General features: G+C 50.8%; 1 protein-coding gene across 1 annotated transcript; it reads right to left on the bottom strand.

Annotated features, from left to right (window-relative positions):
- Positions 1 to 13,403: 13,403 nt before the first annotated feature.
- LOC123395249 lies at positions 13,404 to 21,944 on the bottom strand. Its single transcript, XM_045090208.1, has 4 exons — positions 21,869 to 21,944; positions 21,441 to 21,797; positions 15,468 to 15,732; positions 13,404 to 15,385 (listed from the first exon to the last, which is right to left on the bottom strand). The coding sequence occupies exons 1-4, from the start codon at positions 21,895 to 21,897 to the stop codon at positions 13,853 to 13,855; spliced, it is 2,184 nt and encodes a 727-aa protein (XP_044946143.1). The 5' UTR covers positions 21,898 to 21,944; the 3' UTR covers positions 13,404 to 13,852.
- Positions 21,945 to 24,066: the final 2,122 nt, after the last annotated feature.

Here is a 24,066-nt window from a genome sequence, read left to right as displayed (position 1 = left end):
CATGTTCTTCACTTGCAATAAGAGCCAGAGTCTCCTCGTCATAATCACTAGCGGAGTCATACCCACCATCCTTAGTAATAATCATCACACGCTTGGATGGGCACTCACTCGCATAATGACCTCCACCCTTGCAACGACGACAGATAACCTCATGTGTTTGCCTGTGGATGCCATGGATGAAGAAGAGCCCTGTGCTGGCCCGGAAGGTGTGCTCTTAGCGAAGGGTGGGGCAAGGGCGTGTTTCCTGGTATCTCTGTTGGAATTGGTGGCTGAAGTAGATGCAGGAGGACGTGTGGAAGTAAATGAGGTCCCTGGCGTCCATGAAGAAGTGCGGCTTGCAGAAAAGTTAGTTCTCGCCAATGCATGTCGATCCTGCACTACATGTTCAGATTTGCAAGCAAGATGGAATAAACGAGTGATGGTGTTATAATCCTTATATTCTAGAATAGTCTCAATATCTCTATTTAATCCACCCATAAAACGTGCAAGCATAGCTTCATTGTCCTCAACAATACCACATCTAATCATGCCAGTTTTTAATTCCTGATAATATTATTCTACAAAAAAAATTCCTTGTCTTAAACGCTGCAATTTTTGAAGTAATTCACGTTGATAATATGGTGGAACCCAACGAGTATGCATAGCAGTTTTCAAAGCAGCCCAAGTAGTTGTAATAACAATGTTCAGACCACCAAACACAAGCAAAACTAGTGAATGAACAAACAACAGCAGCAACACGTCTATCTTCAGGAAATTGTAAGCATGTAAAAAGTTGCTCTGTTTCTAACTCCCAAGTAAGATATATATCAGGAACATATCGACCATAAAATGTAGGAATATTCAATTTAAGTTTAGGGAGATGGTCATGATCCCGTTCTTGAGGGAGCGGTGCAGCCCTACCATTGCAATTGTATCCATGTGGACGACCTGCAGCTTGTGGTGGTGGTTGTTGTCCCTGGTGCTGATTTGGAGCAACCTCTCCCTCATCATCGTAATCACCATCATAATCCTCATTCCGCTCATCCACAGAAACCTCGGTAGTAGCGGCTGGAGCAGCAGCGGGAGCAACAACACCAGAATTCTGAATTTGGCCAGAAGGCACACATCGCGCTCGGCCCACCATGTTCGGGCCTCGTTGTTGTTGTTGGAGAGGGATGGAAGCTACAGCTGGTGGTGGTAGACGGGCAAGCACCTCATTGAACTTGGCGTTCATCTTGGGGTCGAATGTCTTCTCCAAACTGCCTAGCTTCTCCATGGCCTCTCCAAGGTTGGCCACGAAGTCTTGTACCTGGTCAACCATCATTTGTTGAAATTTATCATGGAGCTCCTGGTTGGTGAGACTCTCCTAGTCGATATCGCCGGCTTGTGATCCTGGCATGGTTAGCAGCAATAGGAACACAGAAGAATATGAACCTACACACTACTAGGAAGTGGTGGCGGTGGTGGTGGTGTGTCACAAATCCGTCAAGCAAATCTCAAATTCTTACCAGTTCTTACCCAGCAGCAGGTGGTGATCGGCAACTGGTGTAGTCAAAACTCTCAAAGCTTGGATAGAGCGATTGCCAGGTGGTGTCAAAAAAATGATGTAGATGTATGTGGAGCTGGGAAGGCTTATAATATGGTAGCAAAAAGGGTTAGCAATAATCCGTTCAGAAATGCAAAGTTGAAAGGACGCTCAACGACGGTACCGTGTTGGTCCTAGGCTAGACCGTACTAGAGACGCGAGCCTAGAACACCAACAAAATCACGATGCTACACGTAATCAAGGGAAGAGCCACTCTGATTTTTTTTGTGCTCCTTTTTTTGCGCTCTTTTTTTAAGAAAATCACTATAATGGCGAGTGTCTCAAAACTCTTCCGAAGGACTAAAAACAGGATAGGCACGAAACAAAATTGACTATTTTTTCCCAGAGCAATTCGGGCCTGCGACGACCAACAATTGTGACAGAAATCACTATGGTGGCAAGTGTCTCAAAACTCTCTAAAAAGCATAACAACACGATAGTTAAAAATTCACCCTCCGAAATTTTGGCCTAAAAACTGCTCTGAAAAGCATGCCAGACTCATGTAAGGAAACGCGAAACCGAAAACAAGAGGATCTCGAAATTAACCTAATACGTAAAGCACTCACACTAGGATTGGTGGTGGATGTGTGGTGGTGATATATGGCAGCAAGGATGATGATGGCGTGGTGGTGGTATATGGCAGCAACGATGATGGTAGCGTGGTGGTGGTATATGGCAGCAATGAAAGATGGCGCGGTGGCGGCGTGACAACCTGTGAACAAAACTTGAAACTCTAAAGGACTAGACACTAAAATCAGCAACTCGACACGACGATGTAACCGCAAATTCAACAAAGCAAAATATTGAAAATGCTATGCAAAGGCCCAGATTGGTTCAGATATGTTGATCTAACCCTATTTTTTTGGCTTTTCCGTGGACAAAAGGTATGAAGAACAGATGTGATCTAACTATGAAAAACTGGTAAAATCTCACTGAGCAACCTGGAAATTTGATACCACTTGATAGAGGCAAAGTTGTCCCTCTCTTTCGATGAGATGGTGGTTATTGTTTTTGGTGGAGTAGACTTTGACGATCCGAACATGAACGTGTGAGGACATCACGCCTTAGCAATCGCTAAACCAACTCCGAGAGGTTATTGACCATGCCGGAGCATGATCAACCTGACCACGAGGGTCTATTTCCTGCACGCAAACAAAGAACAAGCAAGAAACTAAGATTGCAATCTGGATATTAAGAATATAAGAGGAAAGCTTTATTGATCAAGGTGGGGTTATGTGACGCCTTTGTCTGGTCGTGGAACACAAATGAAGAACGCGAAGTTGCAGCTATGGCGAACTTGTAATCTAAAGAAAACCCAAGTCTAAACGATGCCCTAAGGGTTGTATATATGAGGGAGCAGAGAGGGATTTTCGTGACCCTCGTAGGAGGGGGTCCAAAAACGACCCTAAACTCGGTTTCCCACACATACGGACTCTAAAAACAGCCTATAATATGGTATTTCGAAATTACATGGGCCTGGCCCAAAAATAAGGTGGCGCAACTCCTATAATAGCCTATGGACGAAATTTATAAAGTGGTGTCTTGAATATTTCGTGCAAGCCTTCATGCTCTCCTTATGGTGGCTTCAAAGTGCGAAAATCACGAGTGGAAGCTCCATTGTTCTTTCCCGCGCGTGCACCTTCTTCGCCATGCTTGATCCCGCTCCAATGGATATTCTTCTTGTCCATGCTAGGTCCTTCATTCATAAGTACAACAAAAGTATCTAACTTAGGCGGCATCATATGTTCATGAACATTAGTAGGATTTCCAAGAAACAAAAGTACTTGGTAATTCAATTGGCGTGCACGAGCTCTAGTAACTGGTCCAGTATGTATAGCAGTTGGGGCTATGGGTGTAACAATGGTATTGATGTCCTCATCAAGCATAGTCGGTGGGGCCATAGACGGAAGTGACTTTGAAGCGAGTGTTGGAGTTTCGGATCAGAACCGTGGCCGAGAGGCAGTAGGTTGAGGTAATAATGTCACTGACACCGAGAAAGCTTGTATCCCATAGCAAAAGAATGCCACCTTTGGTCCCAATCGCGGGATGGTGCGCAAAATTTCGGAACCTGATTCCGCCTATGGAGGCAACAATGAATTGGTCAATGGAGCTCAACTTGGTTTCTTGAAGGCAAACCAAGTGAGAGGACGAGCCTGCAATGGTAGCATTAACCGTCGCACGACGGTTTGGACAATTCAGGCCCCGAACATTCCAGCTCAACGTATTGATGGGTTGTACTGTCATTGGCACACCAGAAGAGCCCTCGAATTAACAGAGACAAACACATGGTCTGCAGGACCGGGAAAAAGACAGCTTCTGATACATGGCAAAAATCCCGCCATGGGAAGATACGGGACACCCTTACAAAGAAGATGCGCTAACATAGGACCAGAGAGGCCCAAACAGAGCGCAAAACTAATCAAGCGACCGCCTCGTGTGATCCCAAGTCCCCATGCTCCACCGAGTCCATGGCCTCATCTCCTCCGTGCTCGATCAAGGCGTCTTCCACCTCGTTGAGCGAAGCATCATCGAGCTTGAAGAAGCCACGCATGGACACAATCACCTCTAGTGGGAGCTGCTCTTTGAACCTTTCCTCGAAAGCATCAAGGGTTGAGGCCGTGACATCCCGCCCATTTTTGGTGATGCTGAGGCTGCGGCAGACCAGCCGCTCAACAGCTAGGGCAACAGGGACTGCACGCGACCGAGCAGGGCCACGAACCTTCTGCAGAGAGATCACACCCTTGTTGGAGATTCTCATGCAGGCCATCGTCTTCCTCCTGGTCGTAGGTCTGCAGGGCCTAGGCGAGGGAGGAGATGGAGCGGGCTCCACTAATGGAAAGAGGGCAGGCTGTCGCATGGAGAAGAGGGGAGCAACAGCGTCGCCAAGAGGCGGGACCGTCAGTCCCACAAGCTCCTCACTAAGGCTGTGGTCAACCTCCGCTGGCTGCCTCTGATCACTGCAGGTGAGAGTCGCGCCAAGAGGAGGAGCCGGTGGCGCCTCAAAGCCAGGAGGCCGTGGAGGAGAGATGTCCAGGAGGGGGTGTTGCATGTGTTGGCTTTTGAACGTGCGTATGCAGCTGTACAGGCGTGCCTACACGATTCTTGCTTCGGCCGGCTACTTGACGGAACTTGCGTAACTAGCGACACGAATAAAACTGATCGATGGATTTGATGGCTAAAGGCCCGTGTCGAGCCTTTGCTTTGTATTGCTTTTCGTTTTTCTAGTGTTACAATCAACACCCCTAGGGTGTCTTTTATACACGTCCACAAGGGACTATGGAAATAGACTAGGACTAGGAATCCTAATACTACTAGGACTCGGTTTGGCTTTCTTTCCTAATCCTACAGAAACAACATGATTAACTTCTACATTCACCTCCTTAATCTTGTTGCTTGACTTCACTTCTTGCACTTCGACTTTCCTCCTCATCTCGATGAACTTCTGTCGACCGAGGGACTTGGTGAAAATATCGGCAAGTTGGTCTTTCGTGTTCACATGTTGAACCTCAATCAACCCTTCTTCAATGCACTCCCGGATATGGTGGAACCGGGTATCTATGTGCTTGCTCCTTTCGTGATGAACCGGATTTTTGCACAACGAGATTGCAGCTTGGTTATCGATCTTCAGTGACACCTTATGCACCTCCCGCTTTGCAAGAATAGCTAGGAGTCTTCTCAGCCACACTGCTTGACAAGCCGCCGTGCTTGCCGCTATGTATTCTGCCTCGCATGAAGACAGTGCCACCACCTTTTGCTTCTGAGAATTCCAGCTAATCGGATTCAGGCCAGGGTAGAAACCATGCCCGTTGTGCTCTTTCGGTCATCAACATCACCTGCCATGTCACTATCTGAATATCCACGAAGGATCAATCCTTCCTTTTTCTTTCTGTACGTGCAACCAAGATTAATGGTGCCTTTCACATAGCGTAGAATTTGATTGACCGCGCTCATGTGTTCGGTTGTCGGATTCTCCATGAAACGACTCACGATCCCGACTAAATAAGCCAAGTCAGGTCGGGTATGCACCAAGTATCTTAGGCTACCCACAACGCTTCGATACATTGTGGTGTCCACCGGCGGATTTGAGCTACGCTTGCTCAACTTGTGACGTTGGTCCATTGGAACTTGTGTCGCGTAGCAATCTGACATGCCACACTTTTCCAATAACTTGACCGCATAAGCCGATTGACATAGGGAAATCTCTCCGTGAGCTTTGCTTCACTTCAATGCCCAAGTAATAGCTGAGTAATCCCAGATCACTCATGCTAAACTTGTTCTTCATTTGCGCCTTGAAACGTTCAATTTCTTGTACGCTATCTCCGGTGATAATCAGATCGTCGACATAAACTCCAACTAGCAGGTTTGAGCCTTTGGAGTTCTTTGTATAGACTGCGTGCTCGAGGGGACATCTCTTGAACCCGAGCGAGACCAGACTTTGGTCTAACTTTGAGTTCCAAGCTCTTGGCGCTTGCTTCAACCCGTAAAGTGCCTTCTTGAGCTTGTAAACTTTCCCTTCTTCGCCTTTCTTCTCGTAGCCGAGGGGTTGTTCCACGTACACTTCTTCCGTGAGATCGCCGTTGAGGAAAGCGGATTTAACATCCATATGATGAACCTTCCAATCCTCTTGTGCTGCCAAAGCTAGGAGCACTTTCACCGTCTCGATTCGAGCAACTGGTGCAAACACCTCATCATAGTCAACTCCTTGACGTTGAACGTAGCCCTTTGCAACGAGTCTTGCCTTGTACTTCACAATGGCACCCTCCGTGTCCTTCTTTAACTTGTAAACCCACTTCAAACCTATCGTCTTTTGGTTTGGAGGTCGGGTTACCAAAGTCCACGTGCCATTGCTCTCAATTGCCTTCATCTCCTCATCCATGGCGTGCGTCCAACTAGGACTTTTGCTCGCCTATACGAAGTTCTCGAGCGTAACTGGCTTTGTGTACTTGTAGACTTTCTTGAGGGTCTTGTAGCGACGAGGCCCTGAGGAGTCCGTTGTGGCTTGCGAAGGAGGCGACGCAAATTGTGTCGGTGTTGATGCACTTGAGGAAGACGGCTGAGACCCTGGTGTGTCATCGACATCCGTGTCGTCGGCGTAGTCGTCGTGACCGTGACCATCATCTTGATTGTCGTCGTCACTATGCGCCTCGTTGTCGATGTTGTCGTCGAGATCTCCGCCTGTGTCGTGCGCGGCGTTGTCGCTATCTCCTTGCGACCTATGCGCGTCGTCGTCGGTATCGGCACCACGATGATCACTACCATTGTGGTCACCTTGGTTGGGCGTCTTGCCAACCACCTGGACATCTTCTCCTGCATCATCGTCAGTTGGAAATTCAACTGCAAATATGTTACTTTTGGAGCATCGTCGGCTGCGGCGCTTCAATTCCACGGTTGGTTTTCTTCAAACACGACGTCGCGTGAAATCCGTAGACGCTTGGTTTGTGGATCATAGAAGCGGTATGCCTTGGTGCCGGAACTTCTCTCGTATCCGATGAACACCATCTTGGTGCTACGATCGGCAAGCTTTGAGAGGTGCGGCTCCGCCGTCTTCACATGTGCCACACACCCGGATGTCCGTAGATGAGACACATTCGGCTTACGTCCGTAAATTGCTTCATACGGAGTCTTGCCGATCACCGCCTTCGTTGGAGCCCGGTTGAGAAGATAGACGGCCGTCGTGACAGCTTCTCCCCAAAAAGTCCCCAGCAGGTTCTTGCTCTTGAATAAACTCCTTGCCATGTCAACGACAGTTCGATTGCGCCTTTCAATGACTCCATTCTGCTGCGGCGTGTAAGGTGCCGTGAGGAACCTCTTTATGCCAATCTTCTCGCAGTAGTCGTTGAACTCATTCGACGTAAACTCTCCGCCGCGATCTGTCCGTAGAGCGCGAACCTTCAGCTTGTGTTCCATCTCTGTTGCAGCCTTCAGCTTCTTGAATGCTTCAAACGCCTCATCTTTAGACCGTAGGAGAACGACCCACATATATCTCGAGTAGTCGTCTACCACAAGGAAGAAATACTTCTTTCCAGCGTGAGTTGCCGGGGTGATAGGGCCACATAGATCACCATGGAGCAGCTCGAGTGCATCACTTGCACGATAGGTAGACTGAGCAGGGAATGGCCTGCGGTGCTGTTTTCCAACCAAGCACCCATCACATACTCGATGAACATGGTCGATAACTGGCATCCCGGATACCATCTCCATCTTTGACATCTTCTTCAAGGCATAGAAGTTAACGTGTCCAAATCTAGCATGCCATAACCACGAATCATCATCACTCTTGGCGAGCCAACACTCCGGTTGAGATTGATCAAGGTTTAGGACATATAGCCTATTCCGTGTGCGATTAACACGAGCTAGCACGTTTCGGAGGTTGTCGAAGATCGTCATCACTCCGCTCTCGATATTCACCTTCCATCCATTCTCGTCAAACTTCCCAATAGAGATGATGTTGTTGCGCAGCCGTGGGATGTAGTACACTCCGGTGAGTATGCGATGTTCGCCTGTGAGACCCTCAAAGAGGACAGATCCTTGCCCGCAAATCTCCACAGCTGAACCATCACCGAACTTGACCGAGTCTTCAACATCGTATTCCAGCTTGAGGAATTTCTCCTTGCACCCCGTCATGTGGTTACTGGCACCCGTGTCGAGATACCACGACACGTTCTGATCACCGGATAACTTTGGTGTCACTTTTTCCTCATGAAGTAGCACCTTCCGGCTTGGTTTCACAACCACCGTTTCAGCGAGATCACAAACTTCGGCCATCAGAAGACCTGGACCTTCGTCTTCCTGCTTTGCCAAATTTGCCTTGATCTCCCGCTTGTTAGGCTTTGGACAATCCTTCGCAAAGTGACCCATCTTATTGCAGTTATAGCACTTGACCTCGGACAAGTCCAAGTTCCGTGGTTTCTGCTCTTTAGATTGGCCCGCCTTACCACGACCTTGTGGTTTGCCTTTTCCGGTTTGTCCATCGCCCTTCGTGTTGCTTGAGCCTTCGCCACCGTCACGCCTTCCTTTGCTACTTGGGGCCTCCCAATCTGCGCGCGAGTACATGAGTTGGTCACTACCTCCTCCTTTGCCTTTTCGACAGCCACGAGCATTCTCTTCCCACGTCCGCAGGCGTCCGATCGCCTCCGTTATGGTCATGTCGTCGATGTCGTAAAGCTGCTCGAGCGTGCCCATGATGTACGTGAATTTATCAGTCACTGAACTGAAAAACTTCTCCACGATCTCGGTCTCCTCGAGCTTTGAACCAAGCGCGCGGATCTCTCCCACCAGAGTAGTAAGACGCATGGCATAGTCGTTCACCGATTCAGTTTCCTCCATCTGCAACTTGTGAAATTGGCGCTTCAGCACTTGTGCCCTTGCCTTGGTGACGCGATCTTCTCCGATCCTCATCTCCTTGAGTGCGTTCCACGCCTCTCTTGCCGTCTCGAACTCCGCCAATGTCATCAGCACGGAATCCGGCACAGACTGGGCTATGGCGGCCATGGCACCTACCTCAGACTCGTCATCGACGTCGTCGTCCGTGATTGCCTGCCACACTCGAAGGGTTCGGAGAATAATCTTCATCTTCACCGCCCACACGCCGTAGTTGGCGTCGGTGAGCATCGGGTACTGGATGGGGATGTTGCGATGCGCCTGGACGTTGGCGCCGCTCGTTCCTCCACCACTGGTTGCTGACTTGACGCCCTTCTTCACCTTGTCGCCGTTCTTGTTCGCCTTGGCACCGCCGCTGCCGGACTTGACTGACTCAGCGTCGCTGTCCGTCATCATAGATCGTAGATCGTTGAGGCTCTGATACCAATTGTTGGCTTTTGAACGTGCGTATGCAGCTGTACAGGCGTGCCTACGCGATTCTTACTTCGGCCGGCTACTTGACGGAACTTGCGTAACTAGCGACACGAATAAAACTGATCGATAGATTTGATGGCTAAAGGCCCGTGTCGAGCCTTTGCTTTGTATTGCTTTTCTTTTTTCTGGTGTTACAATCAACACCCCTAGGGTGTCTTTTATACACGTTCACAAGGGACTATGGAAATAGACTAGGATTAGGAATCCTAATACTATTAGGACTCGGTTTGGCTTTCTTTCCTAATCCTACAGAAACAACATGATTAACTTGTACAGCATGGTCTCTGGGGAGTAGAACTCGATCAGCGCCGGGCTTGGGAGAAGCAAGGCGGCAGAAGCGGCGCGGGCCTCGTCCCTCTTGGAGCGCGGTAGGGTGCACAACACCGAAGTAGGGGAGAGCGGGGGCAAAGCGGGCGGGGTGTGCGCCTCACTGGAGAGACGCCGAATGGCACCAGGATGCACTGACCTGTCGATGCTACGGCCACGCACTCTGTCACGGGCAGCAGAGGCCGCAAGGGCAGGCGGAGTGGTCAACGACCTGGCCACGGGGAGCGGAAGGCCCTCCCTAGCAAGAGAAGCAGGGGAACTCACGGACCTTGATCCCACGAGCAGAGAAGCAGGGGTAGGGGGAGCAGGTCACGACGCCACCCATCGCAGGAATCACGATCGCCCCGGCGCCCATTACGGTCCTCATGGTCGGAATCCCGCTGATCTTCAAGCGGCGCCCTGGACACGCTCCAGCGCAGGTTAGCCGCCCAGTCATCACCGCCCCTGGAGCCATCGCGGCGACGACCTCTGTCGCGGTCGCCCTCATCATCCGTGTCGAGGCGTTCTGGACGTACCAACCTAGAGATCCGCACACGGCGGTCGCGCGCTTCCTTCTCGCCATCAACAATGTTGGACCGCCAATCATTGGGCTTGGAGACAACCCTGTCCGAGGAGGGGTCTTCGTGGATGTCGAGGTGGACTAGGATATGGTGCTCGAGTCCCCGCCGCCCGTAAGTCGGGGCCCTGCCATTGCGAGCGGGGATAGTGATCCACTTCAGAGGGGGGACCTTGCTTGGGCAAGGGGTCCAAGCCTAGAGGGCCAACACCTTCGTCTCAGTCTTCTGCTTGGAGGCAGGCTCGATGTAGTCGAGGGAGCAGCCGGAGCCGATGGCGTTCGCGACGGCCTGGTCGTCCCACGCATAGAGCGGAAGGCCCTCGAGGCAAAGCCGAACATGGTGACGAAGGTCCACGTTCTCCACGCGTGCCTCCAGACACCAGGCCCAGAGCTACAGCTTGGTGTCGTCGTATGGGACCTCTCGACGGGCCAAAGCGATTTCGACGTGATGCTTGTAGACGAAGCACACCCGGAATTTCTCTAGGAAGTGCAGGACGACGATGACATCGGAGGCGAGGGCGCCAATATCGCACGCGATGGCCACGATGACCTCATTGGTGGAGGCGCGACGGTCGCGGTCGAACCAGGCCACCACGTCATTGGAATCCAGCAGGGCCGCTTCAGCTTGCATCACCGGTGTGTTGTGGATCAGTGGATGACGGAGAACACTTCGGCCGCACGGAGTGGTCACACACTCAGGTCAAGGCGCGCGCTGTGGAGGGGGCCATGGGGCCAGCTTGAGGAGGCGGAGGGGGAAGCTCCGGACGCGGGCGAGGAAGGGGTGGAGCTTGGCGCGGGCAAGGAGCACCAGGGCGCAGGTGCGGACGAGGGGCGTGGGAGTAGCCGCGCACGAAGTGCCCGGACCGGAAGCAGCGCATGCATGTGACAGGGTCGCGGCAGTCCACGGCTTGATGGCGGGGCCGCGAGCAGTGGAAAGAGAGCCCTTTTATCCAGTCGGGAGGGGGAGGGTGCGGCTTGAGGGAGGGAGCAGGAGCAGGCATGGGCGGAGACTACGGACGCCGCGGCCTGACATCCTCCTACGGCGCAGCCACCGCACCCTCGGGCTCCGCGACGAAGTGACATCTCAAAAGCAATTGAGTCATCCTGACCCCATACCTCCATCAGCGCCATTAACGCGCTTAGTAGACTAGCCATAGTGGGAAGTAACTAAGTAGTAACATCAACGTCACGTAGGTAAAAAATATGACGTGGCAAGTAATTAATGCGGAGAGAGATGGTGGTAGTAACATAGCTAGTTACCATCACATCACATATTTCAATGCATTATGTGTCTATAACCTAATAAATGCTAGTTTGCATGACACCACATGTATGTTACTCCCCACTATGGAGGTAGTAACATAGAGTAGTAACAACATTATGTTAATACTCCTAGTTACTCCCCATTATGAGCAGCCTAATGGCAGCAGCAGACGCCTTCAAGGCGGTGGGTGAGCGCGGGGCGGGGACGAGAAGCGCGCGAGGTGTCTCCAGGACACAAGACACCTCGGAGACGCGGCGGTCGGGACGACCAGGGGACGACGGAGGCGGCGTGGCCCAGGCTGGATCCAGCTCTGGGCCGGACTGACTTCCTAGAGGGGAGCGCAGCGGGGGCGGGAAGCCCCGTAGGGGCAGCTTGGAGGGGGGGCATGTCAGCAGGGCGGGGAGAAGCGGATGTGAGGTGGCCGGTGGCGTCGGAATGAACACCGCCGGTATGGGGCGGGGTGGGGAGTAGCGGTGGGTGGCATGGCTATATTTTATGCCTAAGTTACTCAGCAAAGTCTTCATAACAATCACAAAGAAAGAGGGAGGGAATTCATGACAATCACAAAGAAAGAGGACGAGAAATTCCATCGGAACAAAGATGAATTACACAAAGAAAAACGGTGCGATGAAATACCCATTGATCGATGAAGGCACAACGACGTGTTTACGCCAGTTCAGTGTCTTAGACTTCAGTGCCATGGACGAGACCCATGCAGCAAGGGCTGCGGCAGGGTCGTGACACCAGATTTTTTTATTAATTGTAGTAATTTCAACACTATTTAGGCCCTGTTTGGAACCATAATAGATTATGATAATCTAGATTATGAACATAGATTATATAATCTGGTTTATAAAAATAATTCAGGTGGCATGTTTGGAGGTCAAATTATATAAACTGTAAACCAGCTTTTAAATTATACAATGACATGTTTGCCCTCTGTTTACAAAGAAAAATAGAAAAGTGGCGGTGACACTGCGTAATTCTCTTAAAGTTTATGAGGGTAACACGTCATTTGTAATTCATAATCTCATTTTAGCTAGGATAGAGCAGATTATGAGATTATAATAATCTGATCATCTAGTTTATAAAATCTACAATATAAATTGTCCTGTTTGAAAATATAATAGATTATAAAAACCAGATTATATAATCTGGATGGTTTCAAACAGGGCCTTAGCAACCGTCTAAAGAATGCACAACGCTCAAAAGTAACAAGTCCAAGTTAGGATTCAATCAAATTATTCGGTTATACTCAATCATTTAACACTTTTAGTGTCTAGGTTTTTCCTTACTTAGGATTCCTCTTAAATCTTGTGGGAGGAAGGGTTGCTCGGACAACACTTGTCTCGATTTCAACATGGTCCGTAATCTCCAGGTTTTGGATGCTAATTTTTTCGTAAACATGATCAAACGTAGGTATGTTTGATATTTAAAAACCTAATATGCACTACATTGTGAAACGTGGGTGTATATCTTCACACCGTTTTCGTACATTTTATAAGCAAACTTTCTCCACGGATCTCCCCAGCTTCATTTTGTGTACAAATGAGAGACCACTAACTACCTCACAAATTCAATCCCCAAAAAGCGAGAACGAAATGCACATTGTTGGAGCATCTTTCCAGGAAATTTTAACGAATCAGACTGCAATAAATGAGGTAACAATGTACTCACTCCTTTCCGGTGTTTAAAGGGCTCGTCTAAAAAACAAAGAAATCAGATTTTCGTTATATTATGCTAACTTTGAGTCCAATCAGAGTCAAAATGTTTTAAGTCTTACTCCACATTTAGTAGTCATGCATGCATCTCATTCTACATGCACCATGCAAGTACAATGACAGGGAATGTGTTACATTTATTGCTTCAGGAATCAAATATGTGGCAAATATTTTATTGTACAGTTTTATGTCCATAAAAACATGTGTCATCCACTCACAATCTACCTTGATTGATGGGATTTCAGATTTGAACCCTCAAAACCAGAAGCATTTCCCAGATTCGGTAAGCGTCCAACAGATTGCCGTCAGTATTAGAAAAGGGAAACCTGGGAAGACATCAACTGAATTATAGCTTACACCACAACAGCATTTCGAAAGCTTCCCCAACACAGATGCTGACGGTACTGGAATCGTTGTACAAATTTTAATATACCTAGGTATATTATAAATCCATGAATCCTCCTGCAACCTAATTTGAACCTCATATCCCACCTTGAACTAGCGAGATAAAGAAGCATCTCATGCACACGATCCTCTTGTGCTAAATGTGAATCACCTGCTATGAGTCACCACCAAACATAGTCTTGATTGTTCCTTTGACGCTTTTGCGGAGGAGGGTCTTCAGACGCACCTTCACCCCCACCTTGTGCATCACCTCGAGCACCCTCAGCAGCCTCATCTCTTGCAGTGGCATTGTTTCTACTACCGCGATCCGCATCCTCACTGCCCCCACAAGTGACTGGGCCATTGGCTATTTGCTCCTCAGCAGCGAGTAGCGCATAAGCCTTTTCAATATCCAGGAGTGTCATGTAGTCATGAAGAGTATTTTCTCCACGGGCATCTCCTGCCTCTTTCAGGTTATTGACCTTGGTCTGGGCATACTTGAGGAGGGCCTCACGGTTTGTCTCTTGGCTGCAAAATTCAAACAGGTGACGCTGTATGATCTCTGGCCCGTACTTCTCGACGATGTCTGAGGCCTTCGCATTCAGATCCTTCGCCTCCTTCCGACATTGGGCAAGATACATGGTCCAGCACTGCCCGCGGAGTTCATTGCTGTCCAGAGCGACATAGGAGGCGGACACAGGGTAGTGCTCCTTTGCAGCTTCAATGCTGACTTCAAAGGACTTGCGGGCCTCATCAATTTTCACCATATAGTGGGCAATTTCCGCATCCCTTTCTCCCTGGAGCTTGTTAATCTTAACTGAATATTCATCATTCTCAGCCTGATAAAGGTGGAGGAGGGCTATCTGCTCGGGCTCTAAGACAGCCTTCCCAGAATTGACCAGCTTGACACGCTGCTGGGCGCACCGTAGATTATGCTGGCCCGTGGTGGTTGTCAGCCAACGCGTGAACCTGAACAGGTCCTTGATGGTCAGCACCTGGGCTGACACGACGCCTCCAGAATTGTGGGCCCTGGACCACAGGTCACCGAAGATACCCTGCTGAAGATGGGGTGTAACAGCCTTCACTGCCTCTTCCAGACCTGACATGGTACCATTGGAGTTGATGAGATCATCATACGAGCAGCTTTTAAGCACCAGGTGACAATCCCCAAAAGCTAACAACAGGTCAGCCAGCCTGCCTGCCTCAGCATTCCAGTGTGTATCGTCCTTCTCGGGGTACCTCAGGGGATCAACCGGGGCATTTGCAGAATCAATTGTGGTTGAGGCTATGCCCAAACAGTTGAGTGTCGTCTCCTCCAGCGTATGGTTTTCTGGTCTTTCTCCAGATGCAGCTGCTGTCTCCATGGTCTTCCTAACATTATCATCAGCCTGCTCACGGATAACTTCCCCACACAATGTCCTTATTGAACGCTTATTGAAAGGGACATTCTCCATTCGCCCAAAAAAAGAAGCAATTGTATCGTACACGCCTAAATTAACATTATTGTGCCTTAACTGACGAACCAAATCCCTGGTGTACTTGTCTAGATGCTTATGAGATGGCCAATGAACCTTGTTTCCATATGTAGTGGAAAAAGCATGGTTATGCACTTTCCTATGCTGGGTGACATACCATCCGTTGTCATCAGTTCTGAGTAGCCTAATTAGTGCTGTGCACTCGCACCTGCGCGATTTCCCGCCCGTATTTAGTTTACCCTGCAAGCAACATAATTAGTGCATAATGTTTCGGGACCAACTGCAATTGAAGAACTGACTAGTGAAATATATGTATTCTTACCGCATTAACGCAAGTAATTTCCTGCATGCATTTACCCCCCTTTGCATTCCGCCTGCTTTTGCCGTACCTTATACCGAACCCCATTTCCCAGGAATAGAGGTTATAAAAATCATACGCCTCTGTAATCGAATCGAAGCAGGTCCCGACTGTTGGATTAACAACAACATCAGTCTGCCTCTCCGCAAAGCCAGTCAATGCCTTCTCTAGCGCACTTACACGATGGGCATCTGGTTCCCGTTCATCTGGGATACGGCCTCGCCTAACCCTGAGTCCAATAAGAAGCAAGAGTTATGGCTTTGTTGCATGTTGCTACGGTATTAAGCACTTTCTCATTGCAATGCCATAGAATCCTACATCGTGTGCATCGCCAAATTTTCTAAAAAGAATTTAAGCCACTAGGGATGGGGGCAACCAGGTGGGCCTGTTGATATTTGTTGAGCAGCAATTTGTCAGATAGATTGGGAACAAATAGGATGCACTAGTAATCTAGTATTCCTGGTTCCATATGCATCATGGTTTGTGGCAACCAATCAACTTTGCTACTTACAAACATAAACAGTAAGAATACAGAAATCAGACACCCTCCACAACTAGTTCCACTTGCTCGCCGGGGACCCCACCTGCACCGACCTTGGGGTCCCCTGCGCTGTTCCCTGCTACTCTGCCCCCGTCGGAACTTGGGCCGGCCGCGGTCGACATCGTCCCCCGCGGCTGGATTCAGGCCTCGGTCGGCCTCCTCTCCTTCGGTCGCCGCCTGACAGAAGCGCTCGGCTCACGGGCACTAAGGCGTTGGCTAACGGACGGGTGCCGACCATCGTGGAGAAGGCGTCCATGCGTGCAGCGGCTCATGATCTTCCATCAGGTAGCACCCCGGAGACCCCTAGTTCACATTGCTCTGACTCTCGTTTTGTGATTCTTGGTTCTGTGGCTCTCGCACACCTGAGTGATGTGGCATCCGATTGTGACATTGTGTTCCGAGGCGAAAAGGGTCCGCGCATGGAGCAGATCTCGGCTATATGTGGTAAGGAGCGGCTGGATGGGGTGTTAGCAGAGGCCCGAGCTCGTGAAGAGCGACGGACCAATGCCGACAGGCCTCGGGCTGCTCCTGGAGGCGACGGGCCTATGGTGCACCCCACCCCAGACGACCCCGGGCATAGAGAGCCCAAGGTCGAGGCCCCGGTGGGTATCCCAGGCTCGTCCGCGCCTGGCGATGGCAACCTTGCTGTAGGCAGGGTGATGCGGGGAAGGCCCCCACACGTCTCCATCCCTCTGAGCAACAGATGGAGGCTCGTGCCGTTAGTGCCGGTCTCCCCTCGCGGGACCCTACCTCCGACACCATCGCGGGCGCCCGGCCATACAGGTTCCCCGATCCGCAGGTGGCGGTCGGGCTAGCTCGGCCTCACATGTGGGGCGTTCTAGTTCCCCGAATATTGTTCCATCATGAAGCTCCTATGTTGGAACATACGGGGCTTCGGACACCTGGGTCAGAAGCGACAACTGATCGATTACATCAGACAAAAAGGGATTGATATTGTGGGCTTGCAAGAGACCATCCGGCAGGACTTCTCCATCCAGGGACTCCAGCGCCTCTCCCACCACACATTTGCGTGGCAGTAGCTTCCAGCAGTTGGTCTCTCGAGGGGGATCTTGCTTGGGGTCCGGGAGGACTTGTTCTCGGTCGAGGACATGGACCGAGGAGAATTCTTCCTTAGCATGTCCATCATGGACCGACGTGTGAACCTCAGTTGGGAGGTGATCATTGTCTACGGCCCGGCTGACCATAGTAGGTCAGCGGAGTTCTTGGCCGAACTTCGAGACAAGGTGGACCGCTGCAATACACCCATTGTGGTTGCTGGAGACTTCAACCTTGTTCGGCAAGTAGAAGATAAGAACTCCCGGATTGTGGACCAGGGGCGGATGCGCTTGTTCAACGACTGCTTTGCCGACCTAGCTCTGCGTGAGATTGCACGCGTAGGGGCGCGATTCACTTGGACCAATAAGCAGGTGGACCCTATCCGGAGCGTGCTGGATAGGGTTTTTGTCTCGATGCAGTGGGAGGCCAGGTTCCCGTTCTGTTCGCTGCGGGCGGTCACATAGATAGGCTCTGACTATGTACCACTGTTCTTCTCATCGGGAGACGATGCCCCCCTAGACAGGGGAGGTTCCACTTTAAGGCGAGCTGGTTAACCCAACCAGGGTTCATGGAGATGGTGCGGCAACGCTGGCTGGAGGCCGCTGCTACACCGCCTCGGGTTTACTGTGCGACGGGCATATGGCATCACTGCTCGCACCTGACCCGCCAGTTTATGCGCGGGTGGGGCGCCAACCTGGGCGAGGAATCTAGAGCGCCCAAGGCGTCCCTTCTCGCCCAGCTTAAAGACCTCGATGCGCCGGACGACTCGGTGGGCATCTTGGCTGATGACTGGCTGAGGCGCTACACCCTGGAATCCTCGCTAATGGAGATATATAAGAGCGAGGAGTTATTCTGGCAACGTCGTGGAGGCCAGAAGTGGCTCCTCCAAGGGGAGGCGAATACCGCGTACTTCCAGGCGATTGCTAACGGTCGGCGGCGTAGATACGCTATCCTGTGCCTCTGGGAGGCTGAAAACCTTCCAAAGCATCCGAACGAGATCCGGGCCCACATCTAGTCCTTCTACAAGGAGCTATTCTCGATGGCACCACGAGGTGGTGCCTCGATTTCCGACAACTTCTGCCCCCCCCCCCCCCGACGAACGGGTGTCGGAGGCCGAGAACGCGGAGCTTACCCTCCCTTTCTCGGAGGATGAGGTGGGCAAGGCGATCGCCTCTATGAATGCGGGTTCCGCCCCGGGACCCGATGGGCTGCTAGTAGTCTTTTTCCAGAAATTTTGGAATTTAATAAAACCGGTGATCTATGCCAATGTTCCATGAATTTTACATTGGGACTTTCGACATGGCTTGGATCAACTATGGCGTGATTACCCTGATCCCCAAAATAGTTGGGGCGACGGTTATTAGGCACTTTAGGCCTATTACAGTGATCAATGTGCTGGAACGCATTTTCTCTAAAGTTTGCGCGACGCGGCTAGGCCCTGTGGCGGAGCGGCTTGATCACCCCCTTCAGACTGCATTCTTGAAGGGTCGTCGGATGACGGGATCCTAGCACTCCACGAAATCGCACACGAGGTCCAAGCACGGGGGACTAAAGGTGTCTTCCTCAAGTTGGACTTTCAGAAGGCCTATGACCGCCTGGATTGGTCCTTCTTGCAGCTGGTATTGAACCGCCGAGGCTTTGATGACAGATGGTCCTCATGGATTATGCAGTTGGTGCAGTCTAGCAAGACGTCCATTAACATTAACAGTGAGGTGGGACTTTATCTTTATTTCTCCTCCTCGGCAGTGGTAAAACAGGGGGACCCTATTTCTCCCCTCCTTTTTAACCTTGCCGTTGACGTTCTTGCCGGGATTCTTGACAAAGCCCGGATCGGGGGCCACCTTAAAGGGGTGGTCGGTCACCTCATCCCTGGAGGAGGTGTCACCCACCTCCAGTATGCAGATGACACCATGATTATGGTGGAGGGATCAGGCATGGACATCGTGAACCTGAAATTCCTTCTGCTCTCTTTTGAATCGATGTCGGGGCTAAAGATCAACTTCGACAAAAGCGAAGTCTCTATCCTTGGCTACTCAGTTGAGGAGCAGCTTTGGATCGCCGACAACCTGAATTGCAAGTTGGCGGCGTTCCCTACATCTTACTTGGGGATGCCCCTCGCCGAGTCGAGAATCCCGGCATCAGGATTCGACCCATTAGTTGGCCGCGTGGCCTCGAAGGCCAAACCTTGGCGAGGCCGTTTCACCTCCAAGGGAAGCAAGACGATACTCATTGGTGCGAATCTGGCTAGCCTACCCATGTTCATGATGGGCATGTATATCCTGCCGGAGAGCGTCCATGGCCCCTTCGACAGGGAACTTGCCAGGTTCTTCTGGCAGGCTGCCGATGGCCGCCAAAAGTACCACATGGTCAAATGGGCTGACATCTGCCTGCCCAAGGAGCTTGGGGGGTTAGGGATCTCGGCCTCCCGCGTAATGAATAATGCCCTCATGCTTCGATGGGCCTGGAGAATCCTTCGTAGCAAGGGTGGCTTGTGGCTGCAACTCCTTCAAGCGAAATACCTAAGGGGTGCGCCACTCCTGGCGTGTTCACGTACGGGAGGCTCGCAGTTCTGGCATGCTATCCAGAAGATAAAAGCTGATATTCGCCTCGGAATCTCATTTAGTATTGGGAATGGCCAGGGGACCCAGTTCTGGCTTGACCCATGGGACGGGGATGAGCCACTCAGGGTGACATTCCCCACCCTGTTCTTCATCTGCACCGACCCCTTGCTCCTAGTCTCGAACGCCTTCCGCCAGGCCCAATGGGACCTTAGGTTCAGGCGAACATTCGGCCCGATTGAAACGGACGAGTGGCAACGCCTGCTAGACGCCTTACCGCAGGGGCTACAGGAATACCCGGATTCAGTGGCCTGGCATCTATCCCCTTTGCGGGAATTTTCGGTCAAGACGGCATACCGCGCGCTTTGTCGGGCGCCTCCAACTCCCTGGTTGTCACCACTATGGAAGGCACCCATGCCACTGAAGATAAAGATCTTTGTGTGGCAGCTTCTACGTAACCGACTCCCCTCGGGGATGGAGTTGCGTAAGCGGCATGGGCCAGGCAACGGCCTATGTCCGTTATGCTCTGTTGCGGAGACGACGACCCACATCATGTTCTCGAACACGGCGGCACGAAACATGTGGGAATTCATACGGGAGGCCCTTGGGCCCGAGTGGGAGGCCCCGGACCTCGCAGAATTTCTACACCGCAGGGCCAACCAGACCGGCCGCCGCCGCCGTCTATTCTGGCTCATCTTTGCGGCGATGGCCTGGACCCTTTGGACGACACGCAATAAGATGGTGATAGAGAGGATTTTTCAGAGTCAGGCGTCTGACTCCCTCTTCAAATTCCTTGCTTTTATGCAGCACCGGCATCAGTGGCGGAGGACGAAAATAATTTAAGGTGTGGCGAACACTAAAGCCTAAAAATGATTTGGTGCAATATCAAAATATATATCGTGTAGACATTAATCATTTTACATGATTCCAAGCTGAATCATCAAATACAATGATAAAGCAAGTATATTCGACCTAAAACCATAAAGGTAATGAGGCTTTAATGCCATCGAGATTGCCAAGCCATTATCTGAAAAATTGCATCATAATTCATAAAAAGAAAAATGTAGAAATGTATAGCTCTCCACTTTGATTTCAAAAGTTGTTTCTCCTTTCTGACAGTCACCATTACTTTTTGCCTTCAGCGGTGCCACCAGCAATCAGCAACATGGACGTGCTGCTAAGTTCTGCCCTGTCCCTCCCGCATGTTGTATTGTACTGCATTCTGCGTGCGAATGACCTAGACCCCTTGATTACTGTGATGTGTAAGATGTCCCTCCCGCTGAAGGATTTCCATCTGCCGGCTGTTGCCGCTGGCTAGCCGCTAGGGTTCTCCTTGTGTCATGTGTGTGCATGCATGTAGAACTAGCCGATGTATGCGTACATGTATGAATATATTTGCGTAAAATCAAGGTAGGGCCGGCGCCCTGCCTCACCCTACCGGGAGCTCCGCCCCTGGCTGGCATCCCTTATCTAGACAGCAGGACAGGGTGCGGCTGGAGGCCATGCTGGACGTGCTACAGGCTACGGCGCGGCGGCTTGCTTCGCCATAGGCGTTCGAGCCTTCCGCCACTAGGTGGCTTTTTCCTCATTCTTCTTACTTGTCTTTGGGCTGAGCTTGTGCCGTGGCCCCGGCTATCGCGGTGTATGACTATGGAGTGGTTATATGGATCTTTGCTTTATCTATAAAGCAGGGCGAAAGACTATTTCGTGAACCAGTAACAACGAACAATATATCGAGTGGACATGCAATGTGCAGCGGCCACAAGGTCAACCTTGGCATACCTGCGGTTCCAGCCCCAGCCAGCTTCACCACCTACGTCTGCAGGTGCAGGAGGGGCATCGCAGCGCTGACCGGCTTGCTCCCCTTCCTCAGAGCTCAACTGCACTTCTGAGGCAGAGGGATCCTGTTGCGCACAGCGCTTCCCAGCGTTCTCCACCTGCTCCAATTCCACAGGCTTTTCCAGTGCACACTCTCCACTGGTACCACAGGCAGAGGAATCTTGTTGGCTGCGCTCCGCCGGATTCAGCCGACAGAAAGCTCGGTTCACCACATCAATAGCAAAATCCTGACCCGGGAAAGCTCTCCTTACTGCCTCCATGGCGTCCTCCCCGAACCCGAGCTCCAGGGGCGCGCCCGGCCTGTGCCAATGAAATAAGCAAAATGGGGAATAGAGGCAAAGGAAATCACTCATGCCATGCCATGTGCTAACCTCGGTTCCTCATCGACGGACAACTCCATTGCCCTAATTCACTCTCAGTGCAGATGGATGGAGGCGAGGACCGGGGTTGGAGTAGAGCGCCTTCAGCGCTGCAGTCAGCACGGGCACTGGCGGCGCTGCCTTAGGAGGCGAACCCGAGGCGGACAGCGGGCCAAGACGCCGGCGGTGAAGTGATTCGCCTCATCGGCGGGCGGAGAACAGTCGACGAGGGTTTGCGGGTGGGGCGTGCTGCGCCCGTAACAGAGCCATTTTGCTAAGGGAAACGTTTCCGGTCATAGCGCCGGCCGAAACGTTTTCGTCGGATCCATCAGCAAGGTCATCCCACTTAATCGTGTGATTTCTGTCTTATCTTTTTCCTCCTTCTAATATCGCACGTCCCTCATTCGAGATTCGCATCTTTCTTGTTTCTTTCCTCCTAGATTGGAAGCCATGGCTATGGACGACCGCCCCTCGCGCCTCCACCAGCCCATGCGAGCTCGACCTCGCCGGCGTTGCCACCTAGCCTATGCGTCTAGGAGAGCTGCAACGACGGTCTGGAGCTGTATGGTCACCACGGACATCATGGTCATCATCATTTTTGTTACAATCGGTATCCAAATTTGCTACAACCAGTGTTCAAATTTCCTACAACCGATGTCCAAATTTGATACATCATACATAGCGTCGCGATTTCGCTACAATCGACGACATGGCGAGCTGCATCCCCCCTCTAGACTGTTCCATGGCCGACGAAGTTGTGTCCATGGCCGAAGGCGTATTTTTGCTACATGCTTCAAACGACATCGAAATTTGCTACAAACGGCTCCGCATTTTGCTACGTCGCACATGGCGTCACAATTTTTGCTACAACCGCTACAACTGATGACATGGCGAGTTGCATCCCCTCTCTCACCTGCTCCCTGGCGAGCTTCAAGGCCCGCGGAGAGCTCGTCCATGGCGGGGGAGGAAGGGTCGACGAGGACCGGCGACCGACGAGAACCACACGGGGCACAAGCGAGGTAACCTGCCAAGCAGATGAGCTACTCCGGCGACGGACATGGACGAGCTGGCGCGGGGGTAGGAGGCTTTTGTTTTTTCCTCGTGTGTGGTTGGGTGGGGTGAGGTTGTAACATTTACTGCAATGTTTTGCTTCAATGCCTTCATCCAGCTCGCGCGCAGATCTAACGGACGTGGTTGGTTGCATCCGACAGCCTGGCCTGACCGACCAAACCGTTGAGCCGGTCCGCCGACGCAGATCACTCCACTTTTGCTAACCGGCGTCTGGAGTGCACACCCCCGTTCCGCGCTTGGGTCGACCCAATTTAGCAGTTTGGCTTTGTTTCTTCGATTAGAATTTCAAAGAAAGGTGCTACGATGGTGACGAAATCACTGTTCTAACCTTATCAGGGAAACATAGCATAAAATGAACTTCGCATGAAACTGTTTCATAATCTGACCTTTTTGAAAACGCCACGGGTTGTGACGTTTCTACTCCACATAGAAACGTCGAGGTAGTTCTCATTGCTGCCTCGGTCCACTACCAGGCCGAACACGCGTTGCTCGCTAATGTGCCAGGCGAGAAACGCCAACCCATGTTTGCGTTTCTGAAAACGCTAGAACCGTTGGTGTTCCTGTTGCAGATATTTTTGTGGCTGACTGCTCTCACCAGTCACTCACCACTTATTCTCTTCTTTCCCATTGACTTTCCCCGAGCTCTTTTCCCTTTTCCCCTTTGTGTCTCTCACTTGGCCCCTCTCAAATCCTCGCTAATTGATTGGATTGGTCCGTGGATCCGATGTCATTTCCGTTCCTTGAGGTAATCAGTTTCATCTCACAAAATTTTATTGGTTGGATTTGTCTATTTGGATTGTTTTGTTCATATGGTTCCTAAACCTAGTTTTGAACATAGTTCTATAATATGATATGGGTGAGTATTATTGTTTCAATAGTGTTGCATTGTGATGTTAGTGAACAAACCTTATTGTTTGGGTTATCCCTGATGTTAAGATTTAGGGTTTGGGTAATGATTAATTTGGATGGACAAAGTGGTTTTATTAGCAATGTGGTATATTTATTGTTCTTATGTTTGGCTTTTTAGATGGAAAATATTGTGAATATTCATTATTTTGACAAAGAGGCATTCATGAATGTTGATATTGTTGAGAAGTATGAGGAAGTGATGATATTTCTTGAGAGTCCTAGTTATGATG

This window comes from Hordeum vulgare, chromosome 5H (genome assembly GCF_904849725.1).
Source record: "Hordeum vulgare subsp. vulgare chromosome 5H, MorexV3_pseudomolecules_assembly, whole genome shotgun sequence".
In the NCBI taxonomy this organism is placed as follows: Eukaryota; Viridiplantae; Streptophyta; class Magnoliopsida; order Poales; family Poaceae; genus Hordeum; species Hordeum vulgare.
This window is presented reverse-complemented; position numbering and strand designations above follow the sequence as displayed.

What these genes read in the sequence shown, in the direction of transcription:
- LOC123395249 (XM_045090208.1), bottom strand. Translation starts at nt 21,897, where the DNA reads ATGGAGTTGTCCGTCGATGAGGAACCGAG. An exon ending in TCCGTCGATGAGGAACCGAG is followed by an intron (nt 21,798 to 21,868) that starts GTTAGCACATGG and finishes TCATTGGCACAG; the next exon opens with GCCGGGCGCGCCCCTGGAGC. An exon ending in GGCTGGGGCTGGAACCGCAG is followed by an intron (nt 15,733 to 21,440) that starts GTATGCCAAGGT and finishes TATTGGACTCAG; the next exon opens with GGTTAGGCGAGGCCGTATCC.